At 42.3% G+C, this 22033-nt stretch overlaps 1 protein-coding gene across 1 annotated transcript in view; it reads right to left on the bottom strand.

The window, feature by feature from the left end:
• The window catches only part of POP1 (POP1 homolog, ribonuclease P/MRP subunit), a 45591-nt gene extending 23602 nt beyond the window's left edge, over positions 1-21989 (bottom strand). Inside the window, exons 1-8 of the mRNA XM_010385621.1 lie at positions 21892-21989; positions 14948-15091; positions 10627-10794; positions 9858-10033; positions 7667-7915; positions 2750-2837; positions 2120-2307; positions 46-302 (exon numbers count right to left, since the gene is read on the bottom strand). Of these exons, the coding sequence (XP_010383923.1) occupies positions 46-302; positions 2120-2307; positions 2750-2837; positions 7667-7915; positions 9858-10033; positions 10627-10794; positions 14948-15089 (1268 nt within the window). The 5' untranslated portion in view covers positions 15090-15091; positions 21892-21989. The remainder of the gene's footprint in view (positions 1-45; positions 303-2119; positions 2308-2749; positions 2838-7666; positions 7916-9857; positions 10034-10626; positions 10795-14947; positions 15092-21891) is intronic.
• Between the last annotated feature and the right edge of the window lie 44 nt (positions 21990-22033).

Genomic DNA, 22033 nt, shown 5'->3' with positions numbered 1-22033 from the left:
TTCACTGAAAATATTCAGTAGGTTCAAAGCAAATTCAACTCATACCTGATTACAATGCCTGTGGTTGGAGAGATCCAAGAGTATGGTAGACATGGATCTCTAGTTCCATCGCCGACAATTTTTTTAATTGGTTTAGCATTTTCTCCATCGTCTTTCCTTTTTCTTTTCTTGCCAATTTTCTCATCAGGCAATTCACTTTGGCTTTTTTCTTGGGATTGTGTCAGAAGTGGGTCAGCGATGCAGACAGCTGATTTGATGGGTTCCACGCACTGACACGCTGCTTTTATTTCCTCTAAGATATCCTAAAAATATATTTAAATATTCACTTTAAAATCCTGAAATTTAAATATATTATGACAAATTTAGTTGGGTTATGTTTTTTTTTTTTCATCGCTTTAAAAATTAACATTTTTGGACGGGCATGGTGGCTCATACCTGTAATCCCAGCACTTTGGGAGGCCGAGGCGGGTAGATCGCCTGAGGTCAGCAGTTCGAGACCAGCCTGACCAACATGGCAAAACTCCATCTCTACTAAAAAGTACAAAAACTAGTTGGGTGTGGCGGCAGGCATCTGTAATCTCTGCTACTCAGGAGGCTGAGGAAGGAGAATCGCTTGAACCTGGGAGGCAGAGGTTGCAGTGAGCTGAGATCATGCCATCACAATCCAGCCTGGGCAACAGAGCAAGACTCCATCTCAAAAAAAAAATTCACATTTTTATCCCTTCACAGATTAACTTAAATTAATCACCAAAAAGCTTTTTTGGACCAGGTGCGGTGGCTCACGTCTGTAATCCCAACACTTTGGGAAGCTGAGGCGGGAGGATGGCTTCCATCCAGGAGTTTGAGACCACCCTCGGGAACATAGGGAAACCTTGTTTCTACACAAAATAAAAAAATAATTAGCTGGACATGGTGGCGTACCCCTGTAGTCTAAGCTACTCGGGAGGCTAAGGTAGGAGAATCACTTGAGCCCAGGAAGTAGAGGCTGCAGTGGGCTATGACTGCACCACTGCACTCAAGTCTCAATGACAGAGCAAAACCCTGTCTCAAAAAATATATATATTTTTTAATCTAACTTTAATTTTTTAAAAAAAGCGTTTTGGGGTGTTCTGAGTAGCGCATGTCACTTTAAACAAAAAAAAATTGAAATTTAAAATTTAAAATGGGTTAGGGCTGGGGTTGGGGTAGGGTTAGTCAAATATTATGAAAACAACATGATCACTCTGACTAAATTTTTTTTAAGTAGTGAGTATGCTAAAGAAGGGAAGCTAAGCTAAATTCAGTGTGAAAAATCATCAGAAGTACTCAGAAATAGCTTTTCATTATCAAATAGGCTGCAACTAGCACCTAGATACTAGTGAACCACTTCAGTCATGGTAGAAACATTAGTTCCAATTCAACATTTCAAATAATTAGCATAAGGCTGGTTTTTATCTCTACTTCTACTTATGACTTACTAAAAATATGAGAGGTCAAGATTAGTTTCATTTTTTTTTTTTTTCAAGACAGGGTCTCATTATCACCCAGGCTGGAGTGCAATAGCACGATTTCACCTCACTGCAACTCTGCCTCCTGGGCTCAAAGCGATCCTCCCGCCTCAGCCTCCCAAGTAGCTGAGACTACAGGCGCATGCCACCAATCCCAGCTAATTTTTGTCTTTTTTGCAGAGACGGGGTTTCACCATGTTGCCCAGGCTAGTCTCAAACTCTTGGATTCAAGCAATCCAACTGCTTCAGCCTCCCAAAGTGGTGGGATTACAGGCATGAGAAACCATGCCCCGCCCTGACTTCATTCTATTTGATGAACAAGTTCTGGGGATCTAATGTACAGCATGGGTGGTGATGGATGTGTTATTTGATCGTGGTATGCAACATGTACATCAAATCATCATATTATATACTTCGAATATATTTGCTTTTTGTCAGCTAGACATTTTTAAATGCAAATTATATAAGTTTTTTAAAAATTCACTTCATTCAATACTCACAGAGCCCCCCCATATATAAATATCAGACTATCAGACAAACCTTTACACTATTTACATTTCTACAGTATTGACTTCCAGCTGTAATTAAAAATGCAGTTTCAGAATAATGGGAGATAACCTGAAAGATTATACCTGTTTAAGGGTTGGATGCAGCCAGATCCATAGCTGCCTGCTCTCAGAAGTGTCACCAGGGGTCCTCTGGAACTTCCAGATAAACGTAACAGGCCCAAGCATTTCTCTGGGATATTTATTCACCCGATAAAGCACAAGGCTCCCTTGGCGCTTTCCAGACAAGCAGTGAACTGCTGCAAACGTCAGTCCTGACATCAACAAAAGCAAAATTCCATAATTCCAGGTATTGAGACTGCAGTCCTATTTCCTGATAGCCACACTGTCATTTACTCTCTGCCTCCATGAGAGGTGAAGTTTTGGTTGTGAGGATTGCTCAGATCAAAGCCTGGCACACAATAAGTTCTCAACAAATATGTGTTAAATGAATAATGAGAGCTTCAAGTATCTTTCTGTCAAGTTCACCCCACCAGAAAAATGACTCTATCACTGTCAAGTGTAAAACTTGACAATGTTAGAAATGATTTAAAAGCCAACCCAACTGTTCTTAAATTAATATTTTCATCGGGAATGATTAGTGTCTCCCACATTTTTCTATATGTTTGAATTCCAAATGCTTACAGTAGACACTTCTTTATGAAAGGAATAAATATACAAAGACTAAAATAGAACTCAGCTTTAAAACAAGTTTACCTGTGTCTATGCTACACATTCCAGAAAGTGCCTTTAGTATTTCTTCCTCTTTGCCTTTCAACTCCAAACAACAGTAGTAGGATAAATCCTGCACAAAGCGGGAGACACAAGTACTTAGGAATTTACATAGGCAAAACTGCTAAGAAGCCAAAAGCTACATCACAAAAACTTTAGAGGCCTAAGACACAAAACAAATTGCTAAAGCTATATTCTCACATATCAAAATCTAAACCTTCTCCTGCCCGATGGTTTAGGGGAAAAAATATCTAAACCCGTCCATTCCTGTTACCTTAGCAAATATTTTTAAACCAATCCGAACCAAATAAAAATGAATCTCCATTTAAAAATGTAAGTTACAGTATCCTACCTTTTAGATAATCTACGTTTTATCCCATATTCATAGACAGGTTCTATGGAGGGTATATAACTGTTGCTTCTAAGTAAAGAACCGTTCACCCCCAAAATCTACCTAAGATAACAAACCAGAGTAAAATAAGGAAAACAGTAATGAATTCTGCAAAATTATGCTCAGGTTGCTCAATTTGGTTAGGTAATTCAGGACCTCAAGATTACTTAACACTAAGCCTAGAGATACAATATTGCAATTAATCCATCCCATATTTCTCCCATGCTCAATCTTAACCATGATATGCAACTTTAAGCACAGTACAAAGAAAGTAAAAGTAATAACACAGAATTTTAAGTAAGATGAAGAGAGATCAAACTAAGCTAATGAAATCAATGTTAAAAGTTTCAATAGTTATAGTATCCATAATAATAATAACATGGCGCAGGCCATGCAGGAGAGGGACGACCCGGACCCTGATCGCATAAGGCTGCTCTGGAGCAAGGCTCAGAGCCCTCTGGATGTTGGCAAGGCCACTTCCAAGGCCTGTGCAGCAGGTGGCGCTGGTGGGCTCTTCTGTATCGCTGGAATAAGCTATGCTATTTTGCTTTGCATTTGGTTGATCATATATATGCAGACAACTATTGGAGGGGATTCACGGTGAGGTCTGGGGAGTGTTACTCATTCGGTAATAGTACTGCCCACCCCCACTCCAGATCTTGGAAAATGGGGCAATACCCATGAGCTGGAAAGATAGAAGAAAAATCTTACCACATTACCCTCGGAAAATTTGGCCCTGGGCCTGTCCCTACAATATGGGTTAATGGCCAGTGGGGGTATGTGACGGGAACACATAAGGGAAAAAAGGAAATATGGTATTCCCCTAAAGGCAAAAATTCTATGCAAAATTTGTCAAGGTTAAGTCCCCAACTTATTTCATATTCTAAGAATTATATTAATGGTGAAAAAATGGTGTGGATAGATGGGAGGTTAATTCTATGAAAAGATTTAAGTTTGTGGGACACAATAAGATGACAAGGATATTAAATTTGGTGCCCTAAACAAAAATAAAAGTAAAATACTAAACTTAGAAAAAAGAAAAATTGTTATACATAGTTATATAATCAATGTTAAAGTATAACCTTGCACTTAATAGAGACTGCTGTGCCAGTTCTAAGCCTATAACCAATTGTGCTGCTATAATTGTCCCTATGACCATTTCCTCAAAGACCACACAATAGTCCCTTCTAGCACCTGTAACCGCAAGAGCCACCAAGTCTGATATAAGACTTTGTTATGTTAACCATTAAGCTTGCTTATTCCCCAAAAGGGTAACCAAGGAAAGAAGAACAAACTGACCATCCATGAAGAGAACTGTTCTTAATAAACTTCTGAGACTATCCTAATAATCTATATATAATTATGTAATCACCTGATGCTCTGCTGATTGACAATTGTTCTATAATTATGTAATCGCCTGATGCTCTACTAATTGACAATTGTTCTATAAGATACTATATAAGCTTGTAATGAAAATCATTCGGGGCTGTCAGCCCTTTGCTGGGCTGCAGTCTTGTCTGTGTCCTCTTGCATGTTGTGTCTGGTGTCTTTATTGTCTCTCGCCACCTTGCCTCTCCCCTTTGGGGTACCTTGGACATGCTAGGGCTGGACCCCGGCAATAACAGTTCTAATAGTTTGTTTTGTTTTGTTTTTGAGACAGGGTCTTACTCTGTTGCCAATGCTAGAGTACAGAGGTGCAATCACAGCTACAGAAATCTCAACTTCCTGGGCTCAAGCAGTCCTCCTGCCTCAGCCTCCCAAGTAGCTGGGACTAGAGGTACGAGCCACCACACCCAGCTTTTTTTTTTTTTTTTTTTTTTTTTTTTTTGCAGAGACAGAGTCTCACTATGTTGCCCAGCCAGACTGGTCTTGAACCCCAGGGCTCAAGCAATCCTCCTGCCTCAGCCTCCCAAAGTGCTGTGATTCTAAGCATGAGTTGCCATGCCTGGCCTGTAATAGTTAATAGTCATTGAAGGGTTACTGAGTGCCAGTAATGAGTTAACTCCTTACATGAACTGTCATTTAGTCTTCCTGACAATCAGATGTACCAAGTATGGTTATCTTATCTGATAGACAAGGACACTGTGACAGAGATTGTTACTTGAACAAAGACACAGAGTCATTAAGTGGAGAAGCCAGCATTCTAATCAGGCTCGGTGACCTGCCAAACCAACCCTTCTGCTATGGCACCTTTAAGCAGTTTCAGTTCACTGAGCAACTAGAACTAAAAGGCAAATTATAGCTATGATTCTGACAACACACATTAATCAATATGATCACTCACAGAAAGAAATCTTCCCATCCAGTGACCAGCTCTCAGCTGTCAGTGGCCAGAGGAAGCGCACCCAAATGTGTGCAAACAAGTGACAGCAGAGAATAATGGTTGAGAGTGTGGAACCCTGGAGTCAGGCAACTGGGCTCAAATCTGAATCACCTCAACACTCATTGGCCATATGGTCATGGATAAATTACCTAACCTCTCTGTACTCAGTTTCTCCATCTGTAAAATGGAAATAATGGTAACTCCTTACCTCATACTATTATGAGGATTAAATGAATAAACACATGCAAAGCATTTAAAACAGGGTAGGGCGTATATTAAGCACTCACTAATATTTGTTATTATTAGTTATTATTTTTATTACTTAGGGCTGATCAAATTTTAAAGAAAGTATCTAATAACTTTAGCAAAAATTCTGCCCAAAATGAAAAGTAACTCATTGGCAGAGGACAGTGGAAAAAGTGCAGGCCAGGGAATCAGCCACTCAAGTGCCATGTAGGCCACCAACAAGCTGTGTGAGCCCAGGCAAGTCACGTCATCTCTCTAGAACCCAGCTTCCTCAATGTGAATGAGGAACTTGACTATAATCTGTGATTTCTGCTGCTGAGTTCTCAAATCAAAGACTCCTAAAAGGTGCTCTTATTCACTTCACACTCATTATAATGACTGTGATCAAACAAATAAATAAGTAATAAGTACTGACAAGGATGAGGTGAAATTGGAACCCTTGTGTACTGCTGGTGGGAATGTAAAATGATATGGTTGCTATGGAAAACAGTAAGGCAGTACCTCAAAAAATTAAACATAAAATTACCATAGAATTATCATATGATCCAGCAATTACACTTCTGGGGATATACTCAAAAGGACTGAAAGCAGGGATTGTAGTGATATTTGCAAATCCATGCTCACAGCAGCATTATTTACAATAGCCAAAAGGTAGAAGTAAGCCAAATGTCCACTGACAGATAAATGGATAATCAAGATATGGTATATACCTACAATGGAATACATCTTCAGCCTTAAAAGGGAAGGGAATTCTGACACATGCTACAACACAGATGAATTTTAAGACATTATGATAAATTAAATAAGCCAGTCACAAAAAGACAAATATCGTACGATTTCACTCCTATGAAGTACCTATAGGATCAAATTATTGGATAGACAGTAGAAGGGTGGCTGCCAGGGGCTGAAGGAATGGGGAGTTAGTGTTTAATGAGTACAGAGTTTCGGTTTGGGAGGATAAAATGGAGATGGATGGTGGTACTGATTACACAACGTAAACATACTTAATGCCACAGAACTGTACACTTAAAATGGTCAAATGGTTTTGTTATGTATATTTGACCACAATTTTTAAAAAAGATTCTTGTATTGCTTACTCTCAAGGGGTATCAAAGGACACCAACAATAATCGCTTTCAAAATTTGGCCAAGGCCCTTCTGCCATTGAAAGATAGGCCCTTCTGCAAAGAACAGATTTCTAAATATGTACTGGAAGAAACAGAAGGCAACTGAATTAGCTACTGAGAGGAGGGAACAATCAGATAAATACTATTAAGAGGCTCTAAAATAATATGTCCTCTCAAAGCTTTTAAAATTTAAAACATCCTTTAGCATCCCACTGACCCACAAACACCTAGACCAGCATTTTGAACCCTGTTCAGGGTACACAGTAGATTCTCAAATATCTGTTATTGGTGAATGACTGTTAGATTAATCTATAGTGAATAAAGCTTGATATGATCAACGAGACCTGCACGATCTGGTTCCTACTCTTTTCTCCAGCCTAACCTCGCCCTCATGTTGCCTTGCTCTCCTCTTCATCTCTATCACACAGAATTGATTCCAGTTCTTCACTCTCACCTGGCTTCCTTCTGCCTTCCCCCCTCCCATCTTATCCCTGAGAGCTCAGTTCAAGCAGCACTTCTGGGGGACGCCCTCAGTGTGATGACCTGGTTAGAAATGCTCATCATACTGCATGCTTTTCCCTTACAATCGCATATCTGGAAATCATTTGATTAACGTCAGTCACTCCACTGGTAGTGAAGTGACTTTAGGCTGCCTGATCTCCAGTATCTGGCAAAGGACCCAGGCCTCATGCTCAGGAATCATTTTTCCAATGAATAACCACATAAACGGGGCTTGGCATACCATAAACTATTCTAAAGGTCTCAATAGGAAAGGATCAAACCAAAATAACAAGAAAGCCCACTAGGAAAGCTCACCTGCAGGAGGCACCGGTTCGTCATGGCTCGATAGCAGGCTCTGTGGCTCTTGACTGTTGGCCTCTCCCCAAGGCAGTAGCCCCACTTCCTGACCATGTGAAACCGCTTGGCATGCCAGATGTGGGTTTCTAACCAAATGTTCTTCTTTTGTCTACGGTTAAATTCTAGCGTCCGGTTCATGTGACATCTTCGAGCTTTATGGCATTTATTTTTTGAATGTTCTTTTTTCTGATGTACAGCTTTCTCTGCCTATAGTTTCAAGAAAAGAGACATATCCCAGTTTGTAAGAATCTCAAAACAGAGTTAATGGTTAGGAATGCAAACAAATAACTTTAGATTAAGTGGAATATTTTATAGATCCCATTAGTTTGCTTAAATTGTTAACTTGGGGCCGGGCACGGTGGCTCACGCTTATAATCCCAGCACTTTGGGAGGCCAAGGTGGGCGAATCACGAGGTCAGGAGATCGAGATCATCCTGGCTAACACGGTGAAACCCCGTCTCTACTAAAAAAAATACAAAAAATTAGCGGGTGTGGTGGCGGGCACCTGCAGTTCCAGCTACTTGGGAGGCTGAGGCAGGAGAATGGTGTGAACCTGGGAAGCGGAGATTGCAGTGAGCCGAGATCACGCCACTGCACTCCAGCCTGGGGGACAGAGCGAAACTCTGTCTCAAAAAAAAAAAAAAAAAAAAATTGTTAACTTGGTTTCTTCAATGTAAGTAGAGAAGGAAGACATATGGCTATTAGTATTAGAGGGCAAGAAAGAAGAAGTCAAATGTTAGCTTCTTGTTATCATTTTAACCTGTAGAACTGTAACTAAAACCAAAAACTTAAGATCAAAAATAATATAAGTGAGGAAAATCCACACATTTCATTTCAGTTAGGCTACAGACAGACACACCCTGAATGCTATCACTGGCAAATAGACTTTACATTAAATCCAGAAAGTATAAAATTCCTTGTTAGTTTTCCCTCTTGAACTCAAACCCCACCACTAACATAGCAATGGTACATAGAAGGCTGCTGAATAAATAGGTTTTAAACCAATTAGTAAAGACATTGGCTTAATCTTAGAATGTTCAAGTCTAGAATTCTGATGAAGCCAAAACACAATTAGACTTGTACAAAAATAAAAACCCAGTTCAAGTTTTCAACTTTGAAAAAGTCAGAAAGCAAATGCTAAGCATTGATGTTGCTTTTTTTAACCTTCCTACCCCAAGCTGGCCACACTCCAAAAACACAAATCCAAAACTACTTGGTAAGAGGGTCAGGTTTTTTGGCCGGGTGCGGTGGCTCAAGCCTGTAATCCCAGCACTTTGGGAGGCCGAGACGGGTGGATCACGAGGTCAGGAGATCGAGACCATCCTGGCTAACACGGTGAAACCCCATCTCTACTAAAAAATACAAAAAACTAGCCGGGCGAGGTGGCGGGCGCCTGTAGTCCCAGCTACTCCGGAGGCTGAAGCAGGAGAATGGCGTGAACCCGGGAGGCAGAGCTTCCAGTGAGCTGAGATCCGGCCACTGCGCTCCAGCCCAGGTGACAGAGCGAGACTCCGTCTCAAAAAAAAAAAAAAAAAAAAAAGAGGGTCAGGTTTTTTTTACATTTGGGAAGGGAACATAAACTATTCAACACCCTTACAAGAGAGGAATATCAAATGCTGTATTTCAAAGCACCTGTAATAGCCAATTGTCTGTTAATTTGGCTTGGAGGGAAGAAGAAGTTTGGATAATGATTAAATCAAATATATGCAAAACAAAAACAAAAACCATGAGGGTGTTCTTTTCTGAGTTTTTTTGTTTCTTTTCTTTTTAGACAAGGTCTCACTGTCACCCAGGCTGGAGTACAGTAGCGCAATCACAGCTCATTGCAGCCTCAGCCTCCCCTGGCTCAGGGGATCCTCCCATCTCAGTTTCCAAGTAGCTGGGACTACAGGCACACATGCACCACCACGCCCAGCTAATTTGGGGATTTTTTTGTAGAGATGAGGTTTCGCCATGTTGCCCAGGCTGGTCTTGAACTCCTGGGCTCAAGCAATCTGCCCACCTCAGCCTCTCAAAGTGCTGGGATTACAGGTATGAGCCACCATGCCCAGCCTTGGTTTTCATTTTTAATAAATTCTATTAGGTCAATACTTCTCAATTTCTTCTAGGAGTTACTACTCTAAACATTTACACTAAGTGGAACTCCAACCTCTTTCTGTGCAATCTCCTGTAACCGTCTGGGAAGACGTTTGACATTGTGGCTCATGGCTCTTCGTCGCATGTGCCGTGGCAGAGTCTGGAAAACCAGTGAATTCGAAGACTTCTGGGTCACAGCTTTTAACATAGCGCTGATTTCAGCCGCTCGTGCTTGAGCAAAAGTAGAAGCTGTTGAAAGAATTGACAACGTCATTAAACACCAATCTTGAATTAACGCTGGAGAATAAACAGGCTGCTGGGGAAACTTAAGTGAATTCCTCCACCAAGAAGGTGTAAAGAGAGACCAGAAAGCATATCTAAGGTATGTACAAGGAATACAGGGTTTAATGTGGTAGTGTGGTTGGGGATTATAGGGTGAAGAACAGAAGAGGCTGGAAAGGGCCTGGAGATAAGCCCTTTAAATAAAGGTTTGGTTGCCATTAGTGCATATGCAATTTTCCATCTTTGGAGAATGCCATGCTGAGTATGGATGGCATATTTAAAACAAGAGAGGCATGGGGGCTAAGACAAAGAGGAACAGTTCACAAAGACTTGTAAGAAGACGAGTAAGAGACAGGGAGAGAAACTGAAGAAGGGAGAGCCATCAAGCCCAAGGAAGCTCTGGTCAAAGTCCAGGCTAGAGGTGAGAAGGGTCTGAAGTGGGAGGAGGAGAGGAGAGGCAGGGGAGGCAGAGCCAGGACCACAAGGAGGGCAGTTTGTTGCTGCACTAGACATGAAGAGCTCAAAATACAAGGAAACTGCACTTCTTTATGAGTACCCACCAGTTATATACTTGGGGATCTCCTGAGACGTGCCCTCAGGACCTGCTTTCCATCCTCCCTTTTTTCTAAACATCCCTTTGGAGGAAGACTGCTCATTCACATCAGGGTCAGGCAGAGAGTGGGGGTTGACTCTGGTTTGCCACTGTCGTGAAGTTCCAGGATGAGGCTCTAGTATATTTTCAAAAAGAAACATGTCACCTTTATCAGAGATAAAAATTATAGTGGAGAACTAATATTTGTTGGGTGGCAACACTGACCATGTTTTCAATCCTACAGTCACCCTGTAAGGTGGCTATTACTACTTATTTTTAAAGAGGAATCTTACGTAGGAAGGTGAATTCACTTGCCTGAGGTCACAAAGCTAGTAGGTAGCACACAAGGTAATCATGTCAGGATGACATATAAAGGACCCTGGATATAACAGATACAGGGGAAATTTTCTCCTATAAACAGTGCAACATGAATGTCAAATCTAAGCTCCCTGGTATGGTCTGAATGCTTATGTCCCCCAAAATTCCAATGTTGAAATTCTAACCCCCAAGGTGATGGTAGTAGGAGGTGGGGCCTTTAGGAGGCGATGAGGTCATGAGGGTAGAGCCTTCATGAATGAGATTAGTATCCTTATAAAGGAGTCCTCACAGAGACCCTCACTCCTTCCACCATGTGAGAACCCAGTAAAAAGGTGATGTATATGAAGCAGAAGGCAGGCCCACACCAGTCACCAAACCTGCTGGCTCCTTCATCTTGGACTTTTCAGCCCTCAGAACTGTGAGAAATACATTTGTTATTTACAAGCTACCCAGTAAGATACAGGTTGAGTATCCCTCATCTGAAATAACTGGGACCAGAAGTGTTTCAAATTCCAATTTTTTTTGGATTTTGGAATATTCATATATATATATAAAATGAGGTATCTTGAACACAAGTCTAAGGTATCTTAGAACACAAGTCTAAAGACAAAATTCAATTATGTTTCTTTTACCTTATCACTCATAGCCTGAAGGTAATTTTATACAATATTTTTAATAATTTGTGCATGAAACTTTTTGCACATTGTATACCTGAAGCATCAGAAAGCAAAGGTGCCACTATCTCAGCCACCCTGTGGACAATCTGTGGTTGGCTGGCATCAGCACCCTTCCTGACTCGGAATCTATACGCTACTGATAAGAAATCACTTTATCACGCTGATTCACATGTAAGTATTTAACAGTAAAAATTACATGCCATTTTATTTGTCTTTGCAGGTGTGCTTAGGTGGTGAAATCTAGGAGTGCTTGGAAATATTTATATCCCAGCTGAAGGGGGCCAGGAATATCTTTTTTTCCATGGGAATGCTGAATAAACTGTGTGTTATATGCCTGCATTTTGACTGTGACCCATCACATGAGGTCAGACGTGGAATTTTCCACCTGTTGTGTCATGTCAGTGCTCAAAAAGTTTTGGATTTTGGAGGACTTCAGACTTCAGATCTTTGGATCGGGAATGTTCAACCTGTATTTTGTTACAGCAGCCCAAACGACACTCCCTTAATACTATAATCCACATGATTATGTACAGTCTTTTATCCTAATTGTCTGCCACACTCAAATTGAGAGCTACTATACTAAATAAATAACTAAAAGCAAAGTTCCAGGATGGATGTGGTGGCTCACACCTCTAATCCCAGCACTTTGAGAGGCCAAGGTGGGCGGATCACTTGAGTCCAGGAGTTTGAGACTAACTGGTCAACGTGGCGAAACCCTGTCTCTACAAAAAAAAAAAAAAAAAAAAAAAAAAATTAGCTGGGCACAGTGGCACATGCTTGTAGCCCCAGCTACTCGGGAAGCTGAGGTGGGAGGATCACGTGAGCCCAGGTGGTCAAGGTTGCAGTGAACCACGACTGTGCCATTGCACTCCAGCATGGGCAACAGAGTGGGACCCTGTCTTAAAAATTTAAAAAGCAAAATTTCCAGCCAGGTGCAGTAGTTCACGCCTGTAATCCCAGCACTTTGGGAGGCCAAGGTGGGCGGATTGCCTGAGCTCAGGAGTTCAAGACCAGCCTGGGCAACACGGTAAAACCCCATCTCTACTAAAATACAAAAAATTAGCCGGGTGTGGCAGCATGTGACTGTAGTCCCAGCTACTTGGGAGGCTGAGGCAGGATAATTGCTTGAATCCGGGAGGCAGAGGTTGCAGTGAGCCAAGATCGCACCACTGCACTCCAGCACAGGCAACAGAGCAAGACTCCGTCTCCAAATAAAAAGGCAACACTTTCACACAAGTGTCTGGGAATTATGACTATAAGACAACATTAAATATCTGCCTGTGGCCAGGTGCAGTGGCTCACGCCTGTAATCCCAGCACTTTGGGAGGCTGAAGCAGGTGGATCACTTGAGGTTAGGAATTTGAGACCAGACTGGCCAACATGGTGAAACCCTGTCTCTACTAAAAGTACAAAAATTAGCCAAGAGTGGCAGCACACGCCTGTAGTCTCGGCCACTCAGGTGGCTGAGGCAGGAGAATCGCTTGAACCCAGGAGGTGGATGTTGCAGTGAGCCGAGATCGCACCATTGTACTCCAGCCTGGGCGACATAGCAAGACTCTGTCTCAAAAAAAAAAAAAAAAAAAAAAAAAACTGTCTGTAAATTAAAGGAGAGATCAGTAGAGAATTTCATAGTGTTTCTGCTTATTTCAATTGTGGTGTTAATTATTAAACCACTATAATCTTAAAACACTGTGAGGATAATATGTGTGAAAGGTTTATCACATGGCATGGTGGGCATCAACTGTAGGATCTGAATCTAGACCTTATGAACTTGACTCTAAAGTTTACTTAATCAGACCCAATGCACAGTTTTTTAAAGCATTCCAAACAAGTTCTTGGCCACTTGGTTTTGCTGTCTTCCCAAATTAGCATTTTCTACCACTGCCCTAATGAACAACTGTAATCTTTCTATCACTTCATAAGGTTCTAAAATCAGCACACCAGTGAAATACAGATATGATGACTATACTGCACTTCTCTTAGGAAATACAGAAGTATAATAATCACTGATGTTAAGGTAGAAATAAAATATACCAGCTCTAAAATATGCACGGCTAATTTTCATTATTTATAGTAGTTATGTTTCATACAGTCACTGAATTATGTCAATGAATTAGTGAATACTGAACCATTCCTCCTAGTGGGGATACATATATATCTTCATCTCACATAGATTATAATCTTTTTTTTTCCTTTTTTTTTTTGAGACAGCCTCACTCTGTCACCCAGGCTGGAGTGCAATGGCACGATCTTGGCTCACTGCAACCTCCACCTCCCGGGTTCAAGCAATTCTCCTGCCTCAGCCTCCCGAGTGGCTGGGACTACAGGCACGCACCACCATGCCTGGCTAATTTTTGTATTTTTAGTAGAGACGGAGTTTCGCCATGTTGGCCAATCTGGTCTCAAACTCCTGACTTCAGGTGATCTGCCCACCTCAGCCTTCGAGAGTGCTGAGATTACAGGTGTGAGCCACTGCCCATGGCCATATTATAATCTTAAATCCTAAAAACAACTCCTCCTGGTAGAATCTATTTCCTTTATTTTACAAAAGAGAAAATGAAGTCTAGAAATGCTAAGTGACCTGCATGAGGCTGCCCCAGGGCTGAGATTCAAACCCCAGTAGAGCTGGAGCTGCTTGCACTGTACTGCCCTGCCCCTGTACTACCACCATCCTCCGGCCATTTCTGCATGAAAGCTGGGAAGCTCGGCTGGGAACATAAACACAGGGCAACTCAAATTTTTCCTGCTCTATGTATGTCCACAAATGATAGCAAAGCTCCATGGGTATTGACATTGGGGTTACAAATAAGCTTTGGCAAGAAGGCAAACTTGCAAATAGGAAATTGAAAAATAATAATAAGGGTCTACTGTATCTGTTTTTAATTCAGCTCATTTACTATTTAGATAATGACTATCAAAAGAGCTGACAAAAGCAATTTGATCAAAATGGGAGTGGAGACAGCATCATGTGTATCTTTTTTTTTTTTTTTTTTTTTTTGAGACAGAGTCTCCCTCTGTCTTCAGGCTAGAGTGCAGTATCGCAATCTCGGCTCACTGTAACCTCCACCTCCTGGGTTCAAGCAATTCTCCTGCCTCAGCCTCCTGAGTAGCTGGGATTACAGGCACGTGCCACCACACCCAGTTAATTTTTGTATTTTTAGTAGAGACGGGGTTTCACCATGTTGGCCAGGATGGTCTCGATATCTTGAGTTCATGAACCGCCCGCTTCAGCCTCCCAAAGTGCTGGGATTACAGGCGTGAGCCACCATGGCTGGTCTATTTTGTGTATCTTACCTTGTTTTTGAGCTTGGAAAGGTTTTTCACCTCCACTGTGGTGCTTTACGCCTCTGTCAGCCACAAAGCCAGAGGACAGAGTCACATTGGTGGGCTGGTTTCTCATTTTCTTGGCGTGTTTTCTTTCTTTTGCATTAGACATTTCTGGAAAGAAAGTAATACATTTAATACAGGGAAAGGAAACTTCCACTTAAAAATAAAAATAAATTTAATGAGTAAATATTCATGTGATTCAAAATAAGTCTACTGATGGAAGAGACCCTATCAGTACATTCCAGTTTACACTGTCAAATAATTAAATCATGTACAACTGCTGATATCAAATAAAGTCTGTTAGAAGAATGAAAAATGAGATAAGATTACTATGGATGATAAAAAAATTAATTAGTCCAAATACTTTATCTTGATTCTTAGATGAAATAAGAGCCACCTGAATCAATGAAATACAAAACACCCTATTCCAAAAGGAGAAACTCTATTAAAAACAACACAGATTACTGATGCTTTCATTTCCAATACTCAGATGTAGCCAGCTATATATTTAATTTACAAAAGCAATAGATAATGATTTCAATTTGAAGCAAGATAAAGGACAAAAACAGTGGGACTCCGATTGACTTACCACTCAGCAGTTCCCAGCTCTCAAACTCAACATCCCCTATTTTTACTGATTCAGTTTGAAGCAGCTGTTTTCTACTTTTAAATGAAATGAATGTTATAACCTATTAGACACATATCAAGACATACCCTACAATAGATGCCCTAAATGTAACATAAAGGAGACCTAAGAAGTAATTTTAATAAAATAATATATATTTCAGTATGTAACCATTTCACCACAACTACACTAGATGATATTTTGAAATAGATTTTGAACCCAGGGGATAACAACATCCACATAGGCACTAGCACAGGCATTGGCACAATCCATAAAGCTGGAGAATGATCCTGGAAGCCCTCCAATCCCGGGGCACCAGTGATTAACTCTTTCATTGCTAACTGTAGGAAATCCGAAGGGCCCTATACATGGACACACTAGGAGGTAGCGGAGCTCAGAGCAGCTGGTATTCACCAAACAGTTCTCAAAGCAGTTCAATATTTTAATACCAGTCTTTACTTCTACCTATAGATAGAATTACCATGAATTCAACAGCTACAAAGGCAAAGCAGCACAGGTGCATTGTACTAGTGCCTCCAAGAGAAGGTAACAATGCCACTAATGACATAAATTTCCAAATTGGTGAACACTCCTTAGTGAAGTACCCCCACCCCCACCCCGCCAACAAAAGTACAAACTTGCTTTGACTTACTGCATTACTGGAAAATTCAGTGCATATTAAAACTGTGTAACCAGGCCAGGTGCGGTGGCTCATGCCTGTAATTGCAGCAGTTAGGGAGGCTGAGGCAGGTGGATCAGTTGAGGTCAGGAGTTCGAAACCAACCTGGCCACCATGGCAAAACCCCATCTCTATTAGAAATACAAAAATTAGTTGGGTGGGCCGGGCGCGGTGGATCACGCCTGTAATCCCAGCACTTTGGGAGGCCGAGGCAGGTGGATCACGAGGTCAGGAGATCGATATCATCCTGGCTAACACGGTGAAACCCCATCTCTACTAAAAAAAAAAAAAACAAAGAAATTAGCCGGGCGTGATGGCGGGTGCCTGTAGTCCCAGCTATTCCGGAGGCTGAGGCAGGGGAAAGGCGTGAACCCGGGAGGCGGAGCTTGCAGTGAGCCGAGATGGAGCCACTGAACTCCAGCCTGGGCAACAGAGCGAGACTCCGTCTCAAAAAAAAAAAAAAATTGGTTGGGCGCAGTGGCGCGCACCTGTAAGCCCAGCTACTTGGGAGGCTGAGACAGGAGAATCGCTTGAACCCGGGAGGTGGAGGTTGCAGTGAGCTGAGATCACACCACTGCACTCCAAGCTGGCCAACAGAGCGAGTCCCCATCTGGGGGGGTGGGGGGGATGGGGGGGGAACCTGTGTAACCAGTAATTTTATATAAATTAGGTACTGGGCTACTACGGGGCTTTTCTGCACATAGCAGGTTGTCTAACATCCCTGGTCCCTGCCCAAAAAATGCCGGCAATCTTAGCCCAATTATGCCAACCAAAATACCTGCACAAACTTCCAAAATGCCAGTCACATCAGAATTTGCCCACTTCCACTGAGAGCTACTAAATTAACTACCCCCTATTCACTTACTTCCTTTTCCAATGCAAGACCTCACACAAAATTAAGACTTGCCTATATGGTAAAGCGTTTAAGGGCTTTCACTATTGTAATACCTAACCTTGTTTTTAGACTCTCCCTTAATCACCTAGCCTTGTTTCCACATGAATAGGCTCTCCCTTAGCTGAGAAAGCCAGACGACTCCTTTCTGCTCCTTCATTTACAAGGCTTCAAGGACTCCTTACCCACCCCGCTTCCTCAAGGAGTTAACTTGTGTAAGCAGACTCTCAACATACCAAAGAGTCCAATTAACTGATAAGGTACTGAAGCAAGCAATGTACGGAGTTCCCAGGATTTTGCTCAAAAGATAACACCACAAAGCCTTGAGTTCGTGTCTGGCAGAGCCCCCATATAAAACATCTTAGGAAAGATTTAGAGCCCCTGCACCTGGAAACTCTGTCGCCCGGGCTGGAGTGCAGTGGCCGGATCTCAGCTCACTGCAAGCTCCGCCTCCCGTGTTTACGCCATTCTCCTGCCTCAGCCTCCCAAGTAGCTGGGACTACAGGCGCCAGCCACCTCGCCCGGCTAGCTTTTTTTGTAGTTTTTAGTAGAGACAGGGTTTCACCGTGTTAGCCAGGATGGTCTCGAACTCCTGACCTCGTGATCCGCCCGTCTCGGCCTCCCAAAGTGCTGGGATTACAGGCTTGAGCCACCGCGCCCGGCCTTTTTTACATGTTTTTACTTCTGTAGAATTGTTGCAGCTGAGCTCCCCTCCCCTTCCTAACCCGAAGTATAAAAGAAAATCAAGCCCCTTCCTGGGGAAGAGAGAATTTTGAGCGTTAGCCGTCTCTCGGTCGCTAGCTAATAAAGGACTCTTAAATTCGTCTCAGAGTGTGGCGTTTCTCTAACTCGCTCGCATACAACACTACGGAGTTTGAAAGATGTGGGTTCAAATTCCTTCTTTATACTTTGTAGTTACATAATCTTAGGAAAATTACTTTCTCACTTTCAGCCTCAGCCTCTTCCTCTACAAGTTGCTGTGAGAATTAAACATTACATACAGGCCAGGTGGGATGGCTTATGCCTGTAATCCCAGCACTATGGGAGGCCAAGGCACTTGAGGCCAGGAGTTCAAGACAAGCCCGGCGTACATAGTGAAACCCCTTCTCTACTAAAAAATACAAAAATGAGGCCGGGCGCAGTGGCTCACGCCTGTAATCCCAACACTTTGGGAGGCCGAGGCGGGCGGATCATGAGGTCAGGAGATGGAGACCATCCTGGCTAACACGGTGAGACCCCATCTCTACTAAAAACACAAAAAATTAGCCTGGCATGGTGGCAGGCACCTGTAGTCCCAGCTACTCGGGAGGCTGAGGCAGGAGAATGGCGTGAACCCGGGAGGCGGAGCTTGCAGTGATCCGAGAGATCGTGCCACTGCACTCCAGAGCGAGAAACAGAGCAAGACTCCGTTTCAAAAAAAAAAAAAAATACGAAAATGAGCCACATGTGATGGCATGCGCTTGTAATCCCAGCTGAGGCTGAGGCACGAGAATCCTTTGAACCCAGGAGGTGGAGGTTGCGGTGAGCCGAGATCACGCCACTGCACTCCAGCCTGAGCCATAGAGTGAAACTCTGTCTCAAAATAAAAAAATAACAAACATATACATACTGTATGTGGTTTTGGCTTTGCAAAATGCATATACACAACTCACTTAGCATGGGGCTTTATGCTAACTAAATGCTCAGTTTATAGTAGCTATTATTCTTAAATAATAAATGAAATAGCAGGGATTGATGCCTTTTCACTGTCTACTCCACTAATTTCAACTAAATGAAAGACAACTATATCTACACGCAAAAACATTTTTCAAATTAGACATTATGAAGGAAGTAAATGGAGTTCTGCAGAACTGGTTGGCTAGTGAAGCACAAGATTCAGATCAGTCTGCATTAAAAGCCATTCCAAATATTCCACAAAACAACTTAGTTAACCTACTGTTACCTGCTTGAATCAGAACTCACCAGCAAGCCTAGACAAGAACACCATCGGAACTCTAGCTCCCCTCAGGATCAGAATGGGCCAAGAAAAGGTTGGTGCTGGAGGATTAGGATAATCTTGGGAACATCCCTGAGCTTTGGGTCCAGATTTAAAAATGAGCAAATCAAACTAGCAGTGGTCTAACAGCAAAAGGGAATGAATATAGGATGCATCTTTATGAAGTCTGAGGACTTAGTTTAAAAGTTTCCAGAGGCCTGGTGTGGTGGCTCACACCTGTAATCCCAGTGCTTTGGGAGGCCAAGGCGGGAGGATTGCTTGAGCTCAGGAGTTAGAAACCAACCTGAGCAACATAGTGAGAACTCATCTCTACAAAAAAATCAAAAAATAAGCTGGGCATGGTTATGTGCTTGTGGTCCCACCTACTCAGGAGGCTGAAGTGGGAAGATGGCTTGAGACAGGGAGGTCAAGGCTGCAGTGAGTGAGCCTTGATCACACTACTGCACTCCAGCCTGGGTGACAGAGCAAGACCCTGTCTCAAAAAAAAAAAAAAAAAAAAAAAAAAGTTTCCAGAAGGAATCTTAACTCTTACCTTCACCTTCAAGTCAGTTTTGTCAAAACTTTTATAAGCACTAAATATGTGCTGCCTTTATAAAAATATTTTCCCCAAATCTTCAAATAAAATGGATACGTTATATTTTCTGACACAGCTTAGTATCCCCTGATTGGCCAGACACAACCTTTGGTGTTAGTTAGTTCCCAGTTTGAGAACCTGGGAACTAACTAGATGATGTCTATTTTCTTCTAGATCTAAAAAGTTGGTAATTCAGACTTGATATAAAATCTGCCTTAAGAATAAAGGTACCTTATTTCACAAGAAATATTTTACACAAGTTGAATCATTTGTAATGCTCCAAGGTAGCTTCTTATTTAAAAACAAATGGTGAATTATTTTGTAAATAAAAAGCATCTCTTAATTATCTAGTTTAATCAAATTTAGCAAACTTTTGGGCACCTACTATGTGCCTAATAGTTTCAAGCTGTGTATAATACCAAAGTAGAATAAGAATTTTGTCATCTTAGGCAGCATTAAGAACTTGATGTGGCAGGCATTATTCTACATGACTTATTCATTTAATTCTCACAACTCGGTGGTCACTAGTATTATTCCCATCTTATAAATGAAGAAATTGAAGCACAGAGATGCTATATACCAGCCCAAGGCTACTAAGCTTGTGATTGTGCTGAGATTCAAACCAGGCAGTCTGACTCTATCCACTATTCTTCTTCTTTTTTTTTTTCTGCCCCTTCCCTCTCCAATCCACTATTCTTGAAACACGTAACAATTAGAAAGTAGGATCTCATATAATAAAATACTAAATTATGCGGTACAGCACAATAGGAAACAGGAGAAGGGAAAGAAAAAATATGTGGCTGGGCGTGATGGTTACACTGCACTTTGGGAGACTGAGGCAGGAGAATTGCTTGAGCCCAGGAGTTGGAGACCAGCCTGGCCAACATGAAGAAGCCCTGTCTCCACAGAAAATACAAAAATTAGCCGGCATGCACCTGTAATCCCAACTACTTGAGAGCTGAGGCTGAAGGATCACTTCAGCCCAGGAGGTCAAGGTTTCAGTGAGCCAAGATCATGCCACTGCACTCCAGCCGGGGTGACAGAGTGAGATCCTGTCTTGAAAGAAAGAAAAGAAAGAAAAAGAAAAGGAAAGGAAGGAAAGAAGAAAAAGAAAAAATATGTGAATTGATAGGAAAAGTCAAAGAGAAAATAGGCTTTCAGTTAGATGGAATTTGCATAGATGAGGAAGAAAGAGTATTCAGGAATCTATTGTGTGAATACAGGAGGACTCTAGTGGGAAGAGGGAGTAGATGACAATGAAACTTGAATAGGCAAGGGGAGGCCAGATTGAAAGGTCTTTTATTCCAGGCCCCAAACCAGTGAAAAAGATCAGAGGGTTCCTGAGCCGGAAGTAGGAAGGCCAAAACCTAAGCAGTATGTAGGACAAAATGAAAGGGAATAAAGGAGATTGTCTTATATTATCTTTAAGAAGCAGGGAAAGCAGAGATTTTACTTTTTTTTTTTTTTTTTTTTTTTTTTTTTTTTTTTTTTTTTTTACTGTTGCATTCCTAGCATCTAGCAGAGTGCCTTACACAAAGTAGGGACTCATTATATATCTGTGAGTGCCCGCATAAATGAAGAAATGAAGCGTACTAACAATGCAAATATTAACAGGATAAGAAATATTCAGCCAAGTACCATCCCTTCTGACACAGCAGAACACTCATAAGGGATCTGGGCCATTCCAGATCACTATCTTTCTTTCTGAAATGATACCCCAATCACTAGGGCTCTGTTCAGATAGTGACCTTGTAAAGCCCGAGGAGCACCCTAGAGAAGGGAACACGGGAGGAGCAGGAAAGGGAACACGGGAGGACCAACGCCCAGATCTCAGCGTGGTCGCCTGAATGACCCATCTTAGTCCTTTGGGGTTGCAGAAGAGGGGATGCAAGTTCATCCCAGGACGGCCTCCGCCCGGCGGGGCAATGAAGGGAAATGACTGACGTAGGGGGTTCGAGCGCAGGGGCCGAAGGAGATGCGACACCAGGAAGAGGGGCCCCGGGCATAGGCAGCAAGGAAAGAAGTGGTCAGCGGAGTCTGAGGGAGAAAAGATGAAGAGGAGAGACGAGCGCCGGGCGGGGGACCACCACAAACAGTCCCCCCGACACTCACAGCCCTGGAAGGCACGAGCCCCTCACGACCAACCTGCCAGACGCTCTGAGGACTTCCCGGGTCAGAATGACAAGCCTCCACGGCAGTTCCCACCGAACCAAAGCGCCTGGCGAGCGCGCTGGAGAGCGCATGCGCCAGACCGGGCGCTTTCTCCACGTGGCCTGGAGCGTCGCCG

The sequence above is a fragment of the Rhinopithecus roxellana genome, chromosome 9, assembly GCF_007565055.1.
Source record: "Rhinopithecus roxellana isolate Shanxi Qingling chromosome 9, ASM756505v1, whole genome shotgun sequence".
NCBI lineage: Eukaryota > Metazoa > Chordata > Mammalia > Primates > Cercopithecidae > Rhinopithecus > Rhinopithecus roxellana.
This window is presented reverse-complemented; position numbering and strand designations above follow the sequence as displayed.